The sequence below is a fragment of the Triturus cristatus genome, chromosome 4_2, assembly GCF_964204655.1.
Source record: "Triturus cristatus chromosome 4_2, aTriCri1.1, whole genome shotgun sequence".
Taxonomy (NCBI): Eukaryota; Metazoa; Chordata; class Amphibia; order Caudata; family Salamandridae; genus Triturus; species Triturus cristatus.
Genome location: NC_140586.1, coordinates 798849155 through 798867182, shown reverse-complemented (window position 1 = coordinate 798867182; position 18028 = coordinate 798849155). Strand labels below are relative to the sequence as shown.

At 44.2% G+C, this 18028-nt stretch overlaps 1 protein-coding gene across 2 annotated transcripts in view; it reads right to left on the bottom strand.

Annotated features, from left to right (window-relative positions):
• Positions 1-18028, bottom strand: part of LOC146835071 (vitamin D3 hydroxylase-associated protein-like) — a 338024-nt gene that overhangs the window by 50314 nt on the left and 269682 nt on the right. For both annotated transcript variants that reach the window (XM_085602735.1, XM_085602736.1), the window contains 2 exons: positions 12570-12613; positions 6141-6180 (listed from right to left, as the gene is read on the bottom strand). In XM_085602735.1, the coding sequence (XP_085458861.1) occupies positions 6141-6180; positions 12570-12613 (84 nt within the window). The remainder of the gene's footprint in view (positions 1-6140; positions 6181-12569; positions 12614-18028) is intronic.

Genomic DNA, 18028 nt, shown 5'->3' with positions numbered 1-18028 from the left:
AAATGGCTCCGACACTGCTGGCGCCGTGCAGTGTCCCCGGGAGCTTCCGAGATGATCTGGAGCCGATGGAGGGGGGGAGGGAAAGTGAAAGCGCGTTGTGCTGAAAGGCTGCGAGCCGTACGTGGGCACATCTCCTGTCCGGTCCGTACGCGTGCACATCTCCTGTCTCCCTTCGCAAGCAAAATCGATGACAATAGATCTCGCAAGCAGGCATCGCATGCTCTGCGTCGCTAGGCGAGACCTAAAAAGGCAGGTCTGAGCCCATAAAAAAGCAAAATGGCAGTTTAAAACTGCATCCACAGGCTGCAGTGGCAAGCCTGAGAAAGCTTTGCAAGACTACAGAGTGGGTGGCACAACAACAGCTGCAGGCGAACTGGTACCATTTCATTTACCGGCCCAGGGTATATGTAGTACAACTTTACTAGGGATACAGAAGTAGATCAAATATGCCATTTGGGGATAAGTCAATATCATGTTTTAAGGAGTGAGCACACACACTTTATCACTGGTCAGCAGTGCTAAATTGCACAGAGTCCTAAGGCCAACAAAAACGAGATCAGAAACATTTGGAGGAGTACAGCAAAGGCTTTGTTGACCCATATGAGGTTCCCTATCTCTCAACAGTCGGCGTCCTGAGCACAACATTCTGCAACAAAAAAGCAGAAACTGAGCAGGCTGGCTCAAGTCGAGATCTTTGTAATTTCTACCTCTTCACCATTCACTTAAGGTTTCAAAGAGAATATGCAGATTATTTCTGTGCATAAAAAACTGAGAATGATCATGACATTTTAAATATGGAATTGTCCAACTTTCAACCCTTGCCTAATCTACAATGCTGTTGAAATACAGACTGAAAACATGATGGCCATAGATGTTACCTTGATACACAAATATTATCATTTCAAATTTGACAGTGAGAGTTCCATTTCGGCCATACACATCTTTGTGTTATTGCCAGCACAGACCTTGACCATTTTTCCAACTAAAAACTACTTTGAAATCTAGAAGGATTGCCATAGTTTAGTCCTATTGACTGCATCAAAGCAGTTTGGAAGGTCATGAAAGCAATTAGCAACATACATATAGGAAATAAGCAGCCATGTTTGCAGTGGAAGGCATGTATTTTGTTTCAATGCTGTCATCAGACAGTAGGATGGGTGACATTGACAACTAAGTGGTCAAATTCAAGGATGATTAGATTGATGTTCATGCAGTGAGATATATAGAACAAGGGAAACCCAAGTTAAGCATCACAAAAACTAAACTTTTTAAACATTACTATCAACCTCAGAATGTTATCTTCTGTATGCTGGTTGATTGTGTGGCATGTAGAGGCCTGAGCCTCAAACACTTTGTTCATCCTCTTTAAAGAATTTAGAGTTGGATCCGGACATTTTAAGTGTTGTCAGAGATGTCTAAATGTAAAGGCTCTGTAGTAATTTCCCCTATGTTTTGTTCAAACTAAAAGTACCCAAGTGGGTGTTAGAGTTATGAGACAAAGCTTTATGATCACCTCTACAAAGGTATCACCTCTACAGGGGTATTCCCATGGTCAAACTAAAAGTATAAATAAAGGAAACAACAGCTTTGAACCAATAGAACACTTTGGCTAGGATACAAGTCAGAGTTGAAAGGGAATCTAGGCATGGACATCATACAACTTTCTGTTGTGGACAATCAACCCAATGACATGCAAGTTAACTGGCTAGTAATGTGCCTACTAAATTCATAAATGAGATTCATCACGAGATCAGTTGGTTACTTATTACAAATACATTTTGGTTAAAAGGAATTCTACTTTAGAGTTTGAGCTCAGAAGAACTAGTCCATGTAATATGAATAGTGTATTTTCGTACATAAAGAGAACATTCCTATCAACTTCACAAATTCAATTGATAGTCCCCTTTGTATATTATGCAGGCATCATAGGGACAGCCACTGTTACGTAGAATAGGTAGGAAACTATGGGGGAATCTAGACAAAATGTTGTACCTTCAAAAAGTAAAGGGAATGCATTAATGGCTTGTGAATTGAAAGCGAGTTCAAACTTCACAAGCTGATGATAATAGGAACATGACATGTCAGTTTGGAAGGGACTTTGTCATCTAAAATAATAAAGGCATCTCTGAACTAATCTATCTGTTTATTTTAGTATTTGGTTCCAGAAATATTAAACCCTTTGTAATGGGCTGATTTAGGCAAATCCTGTCAATTGTAGCATAAACCATATAAGTGAGTTAATAAAAAAAAAAATGGAAACACACTTAGCTCACCACTCTGAGATTCAGGTCAACATGATGTTAGTCATTCAGTTCAGTTGATTCTCTGACCAAAATTATAGGAGCTGCTATAAGTGTGTCTTCCTGGCCCCAATAGACCTGGACTAGTTAGTCTCTCTTCCACCTCATTTGTAAAATTATTCATGTGCTGCCCGTGGATGCTAGCACACATCTCCCACACAGAGTGCCATCTGATGTGGAAGGATGATTCACATGAGCATGTTATGTTACACAGGAACGGACAAGCCTTGTAACCATTGTTTGCTCCTTGAATCTACTCCTAATGTGTTGCAAAAGCACAATATATCTTCCTATCTAAATCATGATTTGGGCACAAAGATGTTATGGTGACTGGATCAGCCTTTCAATAAAAGCTAGAGCAGGAAACTGACACCAGTGATAATACAAGTGTTATGGAGATATCCAAAGTACACACAAACAAACTTAGCTAGTATAAACAGACACTATAGGCCACATGATGTACCTGTCTGGCACCTCTTGACCTTTCTACAAGTATCAATAATATTCAGCTTCCTAATGACTTTACAAAGTCATATGTAGTGGTACTGCTCTGAAATAAGTGTTTTGTGTCTTCTTTTACACTTCTAATGCAAACATTCTTTTTAATGGAATCCTTGTTTCTATTCTCTGCTTCAATATAGTCAGAATCCACTTTTCGGTGCCATTGAATTAGCTTTAGTTGGAACCATGCAAAGAATAGTCGACCTCAGAGTTTGCATAGCATGAGAATTCTGCCATTCAGAGACTGTGCTGAGATAATGAGCAACCTGAACACAATGTTGTGCAAAAGGCTGACTACTTTTTGACTCTAGGCATGAGCTTCTGACTTAGCATCCTTAACTGGGGGCAATACTCACCCCTTTTAATGTCAATTAGCTCGATGTTCTGCAGTGCAAAACGTTGGTATCGCACACAGATCCTCTAAACAAGTTTCAAACAAACATTGGCAAAGTCAATGTGACTTACTTTTCAACAAGTACTGCTAAAACCAAAAGGTCTAGCTTGCTACTGAAAATACAAGACATACATATTGGCTTTTGCACACTCAGACCCACTCAATACCATTGTAAAAGATTGCACCTGCCAAAGATATAAGATTTAAATAAATAGAAATCAGTCAATAGTACACAATCCAAATTGGCATTTGTTTTGTAAAGCTGCAGGCGGTCATTCCTGACTCAAGCTGCAATATGTTAGACCATTAGTATAGGTCTCTTAAGCGAGATATAGGTCTTCACTGTAGCAGTCTGCAGTACCTTAGGTTGTCATTAGAGGGTGACCGTGTGTCTGTTGTGGCAGACACAAGTTGTTCCTGTGGCAGGCTGCTGTACCTAATGCTGTTTTGAGGAGTCCCTCTAGTTAAAAACAAGTCTTTTCTATAGCAGGCTGCTGTAACATAGGCTGTTACTAGAGTTCCATAGAGTCAGAGACAAATCTATGCTGTTAGAAAGCTTCACTATTGAAGCATCTAGTTGATGTCCTAAAGTAATCCACCACTTTCTCCTGAATATCTGGATACCAGAGAATTATGAACACAGCAGACACCCATGAATACTTCATTTTGTTGACTTTCAACAAGATAGTGACATGATTTTAACTCTCTCACTCATTTCTCTCAGTATCTACTGAACTGACTTAACAATTGCTCCTGAAAACTAAATTTGGGTCACTCTTAGATCCCTACCCACCTCGTATAACACATTTGACATTTAATGAATTGGGATGACTCTTCCCCACATTTGCAAACTGTTGTTATCTGCAGCAGAGCTACCAGCAAGTTGGAAGCATGCTCGAATACCTCTTTAAAAAAAGACAGTGGACTATCTGGCAGTTTTAAGCAATCTAAATCCCATTTATTAATACTGCCCCTTCCACTAAAAGCCTTATAAAAAGAGGTTAATAGTCTCAATAGGTTGATCCACGTCGATACCTGATCCGTCTCAGTTGGGCTTTAGACCTTTACGTAATACTGAGTCTCCTCGACTATCATTTTCTGAAATTGTATGGCAGAATATGAGCAACTGGGCAAGGGACAAAAAGCTGCCTTAAGTTTGTTAGACCTCTTCACAGCCTTTAACACAGTGTCAAATCACTTTCTTTTATAGCAGACAAATGCTGTTCATATATAGGACAAATCGCTACGTAGGCTAACATCTTCCATCATGTCAAGAATGCAGGCTGTCCAACTTGCTACTTTTTGCTCTCTCTCTCGCCCTGTATTAAGTAGTGTTTTTCAGAGTTCGCAATTGATTTTGTATGCTGACCATATTCAGATCGTAATTTCTGTGCATGGCAGAGAACTTCACACACTGTATGCTAACCTAGCCTCTCTCTGGTAACTCCCTAAAGTTGAATGTGGAAAACATGGAGGTTCTCATCATCAGACCCCCCTCCTCTGTCTGACCATTGGTAAAGTATTTAATCATAATAATAGTTGTAAACTGACATGTTCAACAAAATGTAATAAACGGGTTTCTAGTTGTTTCTATTTGAGAATACTGTGTAAAATCCTGCAACTTCTTCTGATGGAGCACTGTAGGACAGTTGTCCAGGCAGTGATTATGTCTCATCTGGACAGCTGTAATTCTTTGTATATTGGCACCCTTCCATCTTGATAAAAAGATTGCAACTCATTTAGAACAAAGATGCTCAACTATTGTTAGATGTCTCTTAGATTCAATCTGTATACAAGCATCTACAGACTCTTCAGTGGCTTCCTGTGAAAAAAAGAGAACCATAATTATGGTACTATACATTTTTCACAAGGCTCTTTCGGGCAAAGGTCCATTGGATATTAGGGCTCAGATCACCTTCTATTCACCTCCATAAAATCTTCGCTCTACATCTGCCTGCTCATTGTCCCTCCCCTGCTGGTGGATCCTTCTGCTTCTGCTCCACTGGCATTTGGAATGAGCTTCCACTCAATATCAGATCATAAGCCGTCAATATGACATTCAGGGAAAAGTCAAAACATGTCCTTTTTATAAACATCTATCAACTTGTCTTCTCCCGAGTGCCAGGACACAGCAGATTTCAGTTTTAGCTGCACTTTACAAAAATGTAGTTCAATTTAGTTCAACTCAGGTATATTCAGCTCGTAGAAAAACCGTGGCTTCAACATAAATGTGCATATTCCCATTGCTCATATGATCATTTCATCTTGTTTTCTATGTCCTAAATAAATATGCCAATGCTATTTTATGATGATAATACTTTTTAGACAGCCTTTGATTACAACTCCTATTTGTACAGGAGTAAGTCATGCTAATATTTATATATATATATATTACCAGTCACTTGTATGTATTAAAAGCTTAACTAATAAATATCTAGAATACCTTTTTAGTTGTATTTTTAGTAGGTGTTCTGTGCAAGATGTGCGACAAACCAACCACCAGTGTGTAGGGTAAGGATAGTGTCTGGATTTAGTGATGTAAAGAGGAGGGGGGAATACGAAGTGAGAATGGAGAGCAATGAAGGTGGGGGTGACAGGGACAGAGAGAATGCAAACAAGAGGGGGACTATTTGTACTTGGAAGTGTAGGATTAAGTCTTTAATACCATGACCAAAATCTAATGAACACACTAAATGGAACATGCAATCTTCGAGGAAATGCAATGACTGGACAGCTCATTTATGTATGTTCCTCTGGATTTAACAATTCCTCCAGGAATTGGAGGGGTTTCCAATCCCACCATATTCTAAACCAGCCTCTTAACATTGTTATTTGTTACATTTTCAAATACACACAAAGGAGTAATGCTTATGAAGTGGAAACATTCTTCAGATATAAATTCAAAGACTTGATGTTAAATACGAATGGAAATAAAATGTGTGTACCTGCACAGCAGCATGTTGAGCCCAGACTTCTTTTGCAGACCTATAGGAATCAAGCACAGGAAAACATGTGCTAAAACAGAAGCTGTTAACACCATTGTCGTCACAATCAATATCGCTATAACATGGATTGGTGTTTTGTTACAATAGTGAGTCAGAAGGTCTGGGTATTTTCCTTGAGTTCAAGTTCTCCAGACGTTCATGGCAACCTATAACATAACACCTCATAGAAATAAGTTCAAAGTTCACATAACACAGTATTCGTTTATACTACACCTCAGCATGTTACGTTAAAAAATGAATTTTGCTTTGTTCTGACATACCTTCGCAATTGTTTACAGAAGGAATCAAATTCACCTGTAATGTTTCCTTCACTTGCAGAGAGAGTCAGGTGACAGGGATGAATCCTGGTGGGTCACTTAAGGCAAATAATTTGTACACGAAAAGTATGGCCTGTAATACCACACTGTTAGGCATGGGCAGAGGTTGGCAAAAAGCCAAGATTGGTCCTTTACCCTTCTTTTCTGCCTTCTGAAGCTAGCACTATGTGATATCAAAGCAAATACTTGAACAGGCTGCCTGTAACATTTCAGGAAATGCACAGGGAATGAAAATAATTTTGTATGGTGCTACTTCGAACAGAGCAAGCACTCATTACTAACTTGCATGCAAACGCAGATGAACATTGTGGGTCCTTGGTTAAGTTATGTTGGAGAACATTGGGCATCTTGTCATTGGAAGCGAATAATAGCAGCACTTTCAGTTTCAAAACCTAAGTATAATTTGGACAAATACAATGTGAAGAACAGAAGAAATCAAGGTCTTGAAGGTGCAAAACTCCCCAGCACATTTTATCTAGAGTATCTATCCCAGAGTATAGACATGTTCATGGAATGGGTAGGAACATATGAAATGAGGAACATCAGATTTGTTCAGCTTTTCCCTGTCAAAGATTATTTTCAACTTATTTTGTTGGCCCTAAGTCCTAGCCTAAATTGGAGCATCTTTAAGATGAATAGCTGATGAGGAGCCTGAGAGTTCCTTACACTCCAGCTCTTCACAAACCTTTCAAGGAATAGTCTAATTGTGTGTATTCTATCATTTCCCTCTTTAAAGATAAGGAAACTCCCTTTTTATTCTAGAAACAGTTACTGAAATATAAAGCTACGTGTACGAAGGTTCCACATCTCATGTTCCCTTAAAAATGTATATAACTGTATAGACATAAACATGTCTGCTGTTTAGAAACTTTGATGTTTACAGCAGGGGCTTTTAATAGAAGGGTCCACTCTTCTTCATTCCAGCTTCAGCTTTGTTTTTGCTACCCAGTGGACTTTTAAATTTACCATGTAGCTATGCATTTACATGATTGAGGATACAAAGCAGTGCTCTCAATGTGCTTTTGGTAAACATTTTTCCATTTCCAAACCCTTCCAGAACCCAGCATCCTTTGGAGACTTGATCCTCTAGAAACAAATTATATCCCATTGGTTTACCCGTGGTGTGGTGTGGCTCACTGGTTAGAGGCGGCAGACCCGGAAGCAGAGGTCGGCCCGGGACCAGGGTTCGATTCCCGACGCGGCAGGGTCTTGGGCCAAGGTCAGCGGACTCGATAATTCTCGCTTCGGTGCCTACTCTAACCATGGATCCCACTCAGCAACTCTGGGCAATAGCTTGCTTAATCTCCACTTATGGCCCCATCAGCGCCGGGGATGCTTGTCTTCACCTTGGAGATGCCCAGTAGGGACCATCTCACAGGGAAAGCCAGGATGGGTTCCCCAGCGGTATACAGCGCCGGGACGCCCCGTTGCTGGGGTAAGCTGTGCGCTTTACAAGTATACAACATCTACATTTACATTTCCAAGGTTGCCATGCCAGAAGGGTGATCACATTCCGATATTCTTGTATAATTACCTGGCGCCAAGGGCAATGCTCTCTTTTAAGGCTATATGCCTACTCTCCACTGATGAGCAACAATAATTCTGCTACTAAGGCAGGAGATAATGACCATCTGCAAGTTGGCTGCTGTTTTCTGAAGTATACTACCTGCATATGAATTACTATATGACATTCAACACTTGGCTCCTTAATCTTTTGGGTACACAGTACATACTAGACTCGCTCACCTGTTTCAACTGATAATTTTTTTTACAACCACCTATATTGATTCAGAAAAGCATGTGTTCTGTACCAGATCATTTAATACCTTTGAAAATGCAGACTAATGGCCAAACAATTATCAGCTAAGCAGTACATGATGTCGCTCTCAATCTCCACTCGCAATCCCTTGAAATCCTATGCAACATAACTCATATTGATGCCACCATATGCAATGCTCCCTGGACCAGAAACAAGCATCCTGGGACTGAGTTTGAGGCATCACACCTCATCAGCCAGACTTTCTTGATTCAAGTGGCGCACCAAGCACAGAACCCATGACTGGGCACACCCTTCCCACTTAGGGCAACAAAAGCAAAATGAGCAAATGATGGACGGAATGCTGAACAATGCAAACATTCACCCACAGTCATAAAAATCTGGGTTTAATCCATTGTTCCTTTGCTCACCATGCCACCCCAGCTTGGACCCAGCCATATGCAAATCAGTCTTGACCCTGCTCCTCATGGGAACAGTCCAGCTCGAACTGCCAAGCCAGGTCCTCCCTGGAACGGAAAAAGGCATCCTGGGACCGGTTTCGGGGTTTCACCCATCATCAGCCAGGCTAGCTTTAATCAAGTGTTGCAGTGAGCACGGGACCCACGTCTGGGCATACCCTTCCCACTTAAGGTGATCAAAGCAGAAAGAACAAATGATGGACAGAATGCTGAACAGTGCAAACATTCACCGTCAGTCACAAAGATCTGGGTTTCATCCAATTTTTTTCTTCTCACCACACCACCACCCTTTGGACCCGCCATATGCAAATCAGTCTTGACCCTCCTCCTCAGGGGATCAGCCCAGCCCAAACTGCCAAGTCAGGCCATCCATGAACGGGAAACAAGCATCCCGGGAGTCGTTTTGGGGTATCATCCCTCGTCAGCCAAGCTAGCTTGAATCCAGTGGCACAGTGAGCACAGGACCCATGTCTGGGTATACCCTTCCCACCTAGGGCAACAAAATGAAAGAGTGCAAATGATGGACCGAATGCTGAACAATGCAAGCATTCGCCCCTATTCACAAAGATCTGGGCTTAATCAATTTTTTTGTGTGCACCATGCCACTCCAGTTTGGACCCAGCCATATGCAAATCAGTCTTGACCTTGCTCAGGGGAATAGTACAGCTTGAACTGCCAAGCAAGACCCTCCTAGGCCCGGAACAATGGTGTAGGCCAGATCTCTGTATTGGGGTGAGTGTTTGACATTGCTCGGCATTTTATCCATCAATTGTTGTTTTTGTATTTGTCACTCCAAGTAGGACGGGGTTGCCCAGATGAGGGCCCTGTGCTTGCCATTCCACTGGATTTAAGCTATCCTGGCTGATGAGGGGTGACACTACGAAACTGGTCCTAGCGTGCTTGGTTCTGGTCCAGTGATGACCTGGCTTACCAGTTCGGGATGGACTGTTCCAATGGGGAGCAGGGTCAAGACTGATTTGCTTATGGGGCAATACAAACTGAGGTGGGGTGGTGAGAAAAAAAAATGGTTTCAAGCCCAGATCTCTGTTTTGGGGGGGTGTGCTTGACATTGTTTAGCATTTCATCCATCATTTAACTTTTAGAAAGATGGTATTTTCTTCTCCTAACCATTTGTACCTCCTGTCAGTGTCACATGACAGTCAATGGCTCTGCTATTGGGGTTTGTATAATGCTTCCAGTCAGTAACCATCCTTAAATGTGGACAGGATGGGCTGTGGCAGGATGACTGGGATGGTCTGTATACAGCCCCATTTACACTTCAAATGGCTTTGCCTCCTACACACACAAAGAAATCTGACATCAGGCCTTCACTGTCTTTTGTTCCCCAGACATTTTTGAGCCTCGATAGAGGAAGAACTTCATGGAACCAGATGTAGGTAGGACAGGGAATTTTCTCACACAAAGGCTGCCATTATTGGACCTCTGGAGCCACTCAGAAGGACACCCCTGGACCTGTGGAAGTTACAGAAAAAGGAAAGTCCTGTTACCAGAGGACTGCCCTGCTGCTTGAAGGACTGCATTTCTGTCTGAGAAGGAAGACTTGACATGCTTGCCTTCATCCAAGGTTAACCAGACTAATTCCAAGTGTCAGTTCTGACCTCCTGTGTGAGCTACAAGGACCCAATAAGCTCCAAAGGCATCCCTACAACTGCCCAGCTAACCTGCTGCAATAGACTTGTAACTGGACCTGCCTGAGCCGGCTGCCGGCCGCTCCCTGCAGTGAGTCCAGATTCCCAGGAGGTGGCCCCAAGTCCTGGACCCTTAGGAGGCATCCAAGTGTATTCCTCCCTGCCTCACTGTGGGTTCCATCAAATCTGGTGCAGTACGAATCAGCTTGATACAGGACCTCACATCGCAGCACCTTGCAGCTCCTGATCACCAGCCTCGTCGAAACTAACGCAGAATGACACAACTAGACAAAGGACCACACATCGCAGCCCTTGCAGCTCCTGATCGGAACCAATGCCGCATACTCAAATTCGAAGCAGAACCTCTCATTGCAGCCCTCCAAGCTTCTGATCAGAACTGAAGCAGCGCGAAGCACCTCAACGCAGTGCTTTACATCGTGGGCGCTGCACAGCTCCTGATCGGAACCAACACCAAGCAACACGAAGCCTCGCATCATGAATGTAGGATACAACTCTGAGCAGGACTGACCTGATTCCTGCATCCAGCCTGCACTCCGCTGCAGTCACCCTAAACTTGAGACTTTGTCCCGGTCTTTTGCAGCCAGATACCCACAGTGGGCACTTTGTGTATTTGGCATTATATTTATTACTAAAGTCAATGTCTCAGGTTTTACTGATTGGCTGTTTGTTGTTGTCTGGTATTATTTTAGTTAATAAAATGTACTCTATTTTTCTAAATTGGTTTGGGATTTTTCTTGTGTTGTGTTTTTCAAATTATTACTGTTTGTGAGTTGTATAAATACTCTCTCTATAGCCTCTATGTTAATCCTTACTGCTTTGTGCCAAGCTACCAAAGGATTAAGCACAAGTTAATTTAGTGACTTTTGCGGTTTAGCCCAACAAGGGCTGTTGTTGTTGCCTGAGTGGGGCTTCCACCTCCCCAACCAATTTCTTACACCCACTAATTTTAAAATTACATGCTAACTTAACCTCCACTCATATCCTATGTCTTTGTACACAGCTTCAGGCATCCAGAGTCCAAAGAACTCATTTGTAATCCTTTTGTTTCTTGAAACACATGTCTTTCATGTGCAAATAACATTTTCTTCGTAAATAGAACCATGCCTCTCATACTTATGTGACTTCTTGTGTAATCCCACTGTTTTATTAATCATGTCACATACATTTTTGTCCACTGTATTTTCCTATTCATTACTGCAAAGTGCTCTGATATGTGGGGGTCTATTAGGCACTATATAAAAGTGCAAATGAATAAATTAGTAAATAAATACATTTTCTTTTTAAAAATGTGAATATTAGGGCCTTCATACATCAAGTCATCCTTTCCTAATCAACAACATCAGGCCTTGGTCGACAATGAAATCTCTGCATTCTAGTTCTGCTAATCAATATGTTTTTTGAGAACTGAGGTCCAGAATGATTATTGTATTGCATTGCGCTTGCATCACACATGGTGTCGCAAGGGCAAAGCAATACTTAAGTCAGATTTACCTAGCAATGCCCCCTTGCATGGTACTGCGTTGCTTTGTAAATCTGTAGTAACGCAAGGCCTTGCATTACTCTTCCCCGGGAGGTGATCCATGGGTAGAGAATGGGTGTTCACTAAGACTAGTAAACATTGGAATGTGTAAAAATGCCTTCTCAAGGGAGGCGCAACAAGAAGAATTATCTTTATTTCTCCTCGTTGTTTCGTCTTTCTAAGGGTGCATTCTGCAGCACACTTAGAAAGAGAAAAAAACCTTTAAGGTTTATTTTTTATGAAGGAAGGTGTTCTTTCCTGCTCAAAAACAATCCTTCCTTCAATGCACACACCCTTGCACTATGGCACAGATGGTGCACCAGCACAGGCAGAGAGTAGGAATGCGCCATACATCGGTAAATATGAAGCATTCCTAACCTCTCCCTTTCATGTAGCGCAGCAAGTTGCCTTCCTGCATTGCGTTGTGATTCGTTGTGTGAAATACTGATAAATCTGTCCCTAAGAGTAAAACACATGCAATGAGTCATCTTAGCTCCAGCACCAACTCTTTGGAGTTCCTTACCAAATAACATCAATTCAATTACAAATTTGTCTTGCAGAATGGTCCTCAAATAATGACAGAGTTAAGAAGTGCTACTGCAGATGTAATTGTAATGTAGCAACTTACCCTACTCCACACACGGCATCCAACGCCTTAGAAATCCGTGGAAACTAAGAGAAAACATTTTTAGTTAACATCACAGTTGCTGCTGCAGAACAAAAACATGTTAAAAAAAGATGCAAACAATGAGACTAGGAGTCAATGAGCAGAGAATATGATTCACGACTTAGGGCCTGATTTACCGACGACACACTCAACACCGCCGATCATCTGCACTTTCAGATCCACACCGACCCCAACACCACCCTCAGAGGAACCCTCATCTACAGACCCCCCGGACCCTGACCACAGTTCAGCGACTCCATCGCTGACTTCGTCAGTACACACGCCCTTGCCTCCACGGACTACATCCTCCTCGGGGACCTGAACTTCCACCTCGAGAACAACAACAACACCAACTCCACCACCCTGATCGACAACCTCGTCAACCTCGGACTCAGACAACTCGTCACAACACCCACCCACTCCGCCGGCCACACGCTTGACCCCATCTTCTCTGCAAGTCCCCACGTCTCCTTCAACCACACCACCGAATTCCACTGGACCGTCCATCGCTGCATCCACTTCACCTTCCGGAAACCCACCACGCACCACCGCACCCAACAGATCCTCCGCCGCTGCTGGAGCAAAGTCACCGAAGACCAGCTAACCACCACCCTCGCCCGGTTAACCACCCGCCGACCCCACCGACACCGCCACTTGCAACCTCAGACAGTGGATCGACGACTGCGCCAACACCCTCGCCCCGTTCAAGAAACCCTCCAACAGCCACACCAGCAAGAAAGCCAGCTGGTTCACTGAAGACCTCCAGGCCTCCAAGAAAACCTGCCGAAAGCTAGAGAGGAATTCGCTCCGTGAACGAACACCGGACAGCTATGCAGCCCACAAGAACGCCACCCGCAGACACCATCATCTCATCAGATCCGCCAAAAGGGCCTCCTTCAAAGTCCGCCTAGACAACAACGCACACAACAGTGAATAGCTCTTCAACATCATGAAGGAACTCTCCAACCCCAGCTCCAACGACATCCCACCTTCGCAACACCTGTGCGACTCGCTTGCCACCTTCTTCCATCGCAAGATCGCAGACATCCACGACAGCTTCAACGCCACGACTGCCCCGACAACCACTGAGACCTCTGCCCCCACGACCACCATCCGCACCGACCACCTGCTCTCCTGGACCAACATAAACGACGACGACACCCTCAAAATCATGAACACCATCCACTACGGATCGCCGTCAGACCCATGCCCACACCACATCTTCAACAAAGCCAGCACTGCCATCGCACCCCATCTCCGGAAAGCCATCAACATCTCCTTCGAGACAGCAACCTTCCCGGAAAGCTGAAGGCACGCCGAGACCAACGCCTTACTCAAGAAGCCCAAGGCGGACCCCAAGGACCTCAAGAACTTCCGGCCCATCTACCTGCTCCCGTTCCCGGCAAATGACATCGAGAAGACTGTCAACAAACAACTGACCCGCTATCTCGAGGAGAACAGCATCCTGGACCCATCCCAGTCTGGGTTCCGCAGCAACCACAGCACCAAATCTGCCCTCATCGCCGCCACCGATGACATCAGGACCCTGCAAAACAACGGAGAAACCGCGGCCCTCATCCTCCTGGACCTGTCAGCCGCCTTCGACACGGTCTGCCATCGCACACTATGCACAGCCTCCACGATGCCGGGATCCAAGAGAAGGCCCTGGACTGGGCCACCTCCTTCCTCTACGGCAGAACACAGAGCATCCGCCTCCCCACCTTCCGCTCCGAAGCCACCGAGATCATCTGCAGTGTACCCCAGGGCTCATCCCTCAGCCCAACGCTGTTCAACATCTACATGGCACAGCTCACCCACGTCGCCTGACGGCACAACCTCAACATCATCTCTTACGCCGATGACACCCAGCTGATCCTCTCCCTCACCAAGGACCCCCACACCGCCAAAACCAACCTCCACGAAGGAATGAAAGCCATCGCCGAGTGGATGAAGAACAGCCGACTGAAGCTGAACTCGGACAAGATGGAAGTCCTCATCCTCGGATCCACCCCCTCGGCCTGGGACAACTCCTGGTGGCCGACCACATTGGGAACAGCTCCAACACCCACTGACCACGCTCGCAACCTAGGGGTCATCCTCGACTCCACCCTCTCCATGACAAAGCAGGTCAACGGTGTCTCTTCCTCCTGCTTCAACACCCTCCGCATGCTCCGCAAGATGTACAAGTGGATCCCCACCGAAACGAGAAGAACGGTCACCCAGGCCCTCGTCAGCAGCAGGTTGGACTACGGAAACGCCCTCTACGCAGGAGCCTCGGCCAAACTCCTGAAACTACTTCAACGCATTCAGAACGCCTCTGCATGCCTGATCCTCGACATCCCTCGCTGCAGCCACACCACACCCCACCTGAGAGACCTGCACTGGCTCCCCGTCAACAAGAGGATAACCTTCAAACTCCTCACCCACCCACACAAGGCACTCCATAACACCAGACCAGCGTACCTCAACAGACGACTCAGCTTCTACACCCCCACCCGCCAGCTTCGCTCCGCCGACCTCGCCCTCGCCACAGTCCCCCGCATCCAAAGAGCGACCTCCGGCAGCAGATCGTTCTCCCACCTCGCCGCCAAGACCTGGAACACCCTCCCCATCCACCTACGGCAGACCCAAGACCTTCAGAAGACTCCTCAAGACCTGGTTTTTGGAGCAGAAGCAGCATTCCCCTCCCCCCAGCGCCTTGAGACCCTCACGGGTAAGTAGTGCGCTTCACAAATGCTATGATTGATTGATTGATTTAGAAATTTGCAGATGAGTTTTTCGTCATGAACCTGACGGATAGCTGCCGTCTGCCTTGTTATATATAATGCACTTGCAATAAGGCGTGCGGGATTCCCATCCCATTTGTGACACCCATCCACCAAACTCTAAATCAGACCGGGTATCAACTTAGGAGTGTGCGGTGGTTGCTGAGTGATTGATGAAATTGTGGCTGTTAATTGCAGAAAACCCTGCTGATATTGCTAGGCTCATGTGGGAAACATTTTGTGTCCAGAAAACTGAAGGCAAAGGGTGACTGAGTAAAAATGCTACATTTTGATTAATGATCAATAGAAAGCTGGACATCTGTATCAGAAAATGCATAATGGCTACTGGTATCATATCTTAGGGCCCAATCTAGATACTTGTAGGAGAACCACTGTCTGCCAGGTGAGCGAAACTAATAATTCTGCCACACTCACAGACCACCACTACCAGCCAGATTTAAAGATTTCTGCCAGCCTGCAAGAGACCTCTGTTCCTTCAGAGGAGCCACTGCCGCAGTGGCTCCTCTGAAACTACTGAACGTTTGCTCAGAGGTCGCCATGTTACATGCACCGTCCCAGCACACATTTTGTTTCACGAAAACAAACTTCCAAAGTGGGAGTTTGCTTCTATAAAACTAAAAACAAATGACTGTGACACATTTGTAGTTTTGCCCCTGAGTGAGTGGGTAATTTTTCTTCCTACTGTTTGGGGTTCCGCCAGGCTTTTACTGGCATTGTAATACAACTTAGAATGAGGATTACCTGACACTATCCTTTTTTGTAAAAGAAGAAGTTTTAACCTCCATTCCGGCCCTATGTTTCTCAGGGTGAACTGCATCTTTCTTATCAATATCCGTTTAGCATGTTTTTTTCACCAGACAATTACATAAGAAACAACAGGACAGTGGCTTTGGCTCCTCCCACATAATGTGAGACAGGAGTACTTTTTATTGGGCAAAGGTTGTATGCTTCCACAAAAAGCGCTTGACCTCCACGCATCTGTGATCATTTTGTTTATTTATCCAGCTGCCTGAGCTTAAACTTACAGGGGCGCACATAGGTCAATGTAATGCATATTAAAGAGTCTTAGATAATTCACTATTGTACTGTGTTTTTCTCTGGCAGCAGCACTGATGGGATGAGGGCAGGCATTAACCTACATGGATTGTTAGGTTTGGCTTGACAGTGCAACTTTTACTTGACCGTATGTGATTAATAAAATATAGATTGTCTAGCACTACTGAGACAGGGGCTGAGGCTCCACTCACATGTCGATCCCCCTGAGTACAGGATTTGATTGGGCCGAATTTGTGTGCTTGCACAAAAAAACTGCATTTGTTACACTTAATTGCTTGTGGCAAAATTAAGGACTGAGTTGGTTATGGTGGCAAGACTATGATCCTGGCTATAGGCTTGTTCTGTTTATTATTGAATGTTATGACATAGACACTAGGCCTAACACACTTATTGTGTAAAGTATATGTGACAGTCGATGGGAATTGGGTGTGGTTTGCAATTACTCTTATTTCAAATCCCATAGAAAGTGATTGTGTTGCATGGAATCTCATAGATTACTGTAATAGGAAAGAGGTTTGATGTTGGTCATCCACTCAGACTAACCCTGGGGGGTTTTATTGTGATAATGCTTGTTAGACCCTGTTGCGAGGGGTTATATATTGTTTAGCACACAGTATTTTTCTACATATTTGCAATTTTATTACAGTGTGCATGATGGTTGCCAGTTTGTGTGCACTTTTATAGACAGGTTTTATGTAGAGTGTGAAACCAATGTTAAAGGGTAAAAGCTTCATCAGTTCTAGGGAAAAGCATTCCAGATGTCAATGGTTTGAGCTGTTTATTATGGAACGTTATGACAAAGCATGTGCTAAAGACAATAGGATTTTAAGGATGGATTGTTATTACACTGTGCTAAAGCCTGTAGGCAGGCACTTTATTACAAAGCATTTAACAGATTACTGAAGTAGGCAAGGGTTTTGGTATTGGTGATCTACCAGAACAAACTCTGGGGATAGAAGATATGTACTACAATAACTCTTATTAGTCTCCCTTGGGAGATATAGCATTTTGCTTCCCTAACTGTAATGTTGTATAAAATTATAATTTTATGAATGTATGCCAGATGGTTGCCTTGTGGAAATCTTGCGCTTGGTACAAAGGGGTTATGTTGGCTAATGTGGCAAGCTAGTGATAAAGACTATGGGCCTCATTACGATGTCATGTGGACTTGCGTCCTCCTGACACAGTATTGCTCTGGAACCACCCGACCTTAGGTCAGCGGTTCCGACCTCAGTATTAGGATGCGACTGCCCATAGGGCGGTCAGAAACATCCCTTTCACTATGGCAGCTTGTGCAGCGGACAGAAAGGTTCTCAGCACTAGCTGCCATAGTAAAATGGATGTTTGCAAACATCCCTGCACAGTGTGGCAGGCACCACGCGGACTACACAATCTGTGACCCCGAGAGATAGTGATGCGTGCCTGCTTCCACCTCATCCAGTTGTGCATTCTACTTAGATCCTACTACACAAACTTTAGGTTGGTTAGGGTTGGGAAAATATGTTTGGATCCCTGTGTCAAGGGATGCAGCCAACCGTGAACCTTTCTCCACACATTATGGGAATGCCCAGTGCTGGT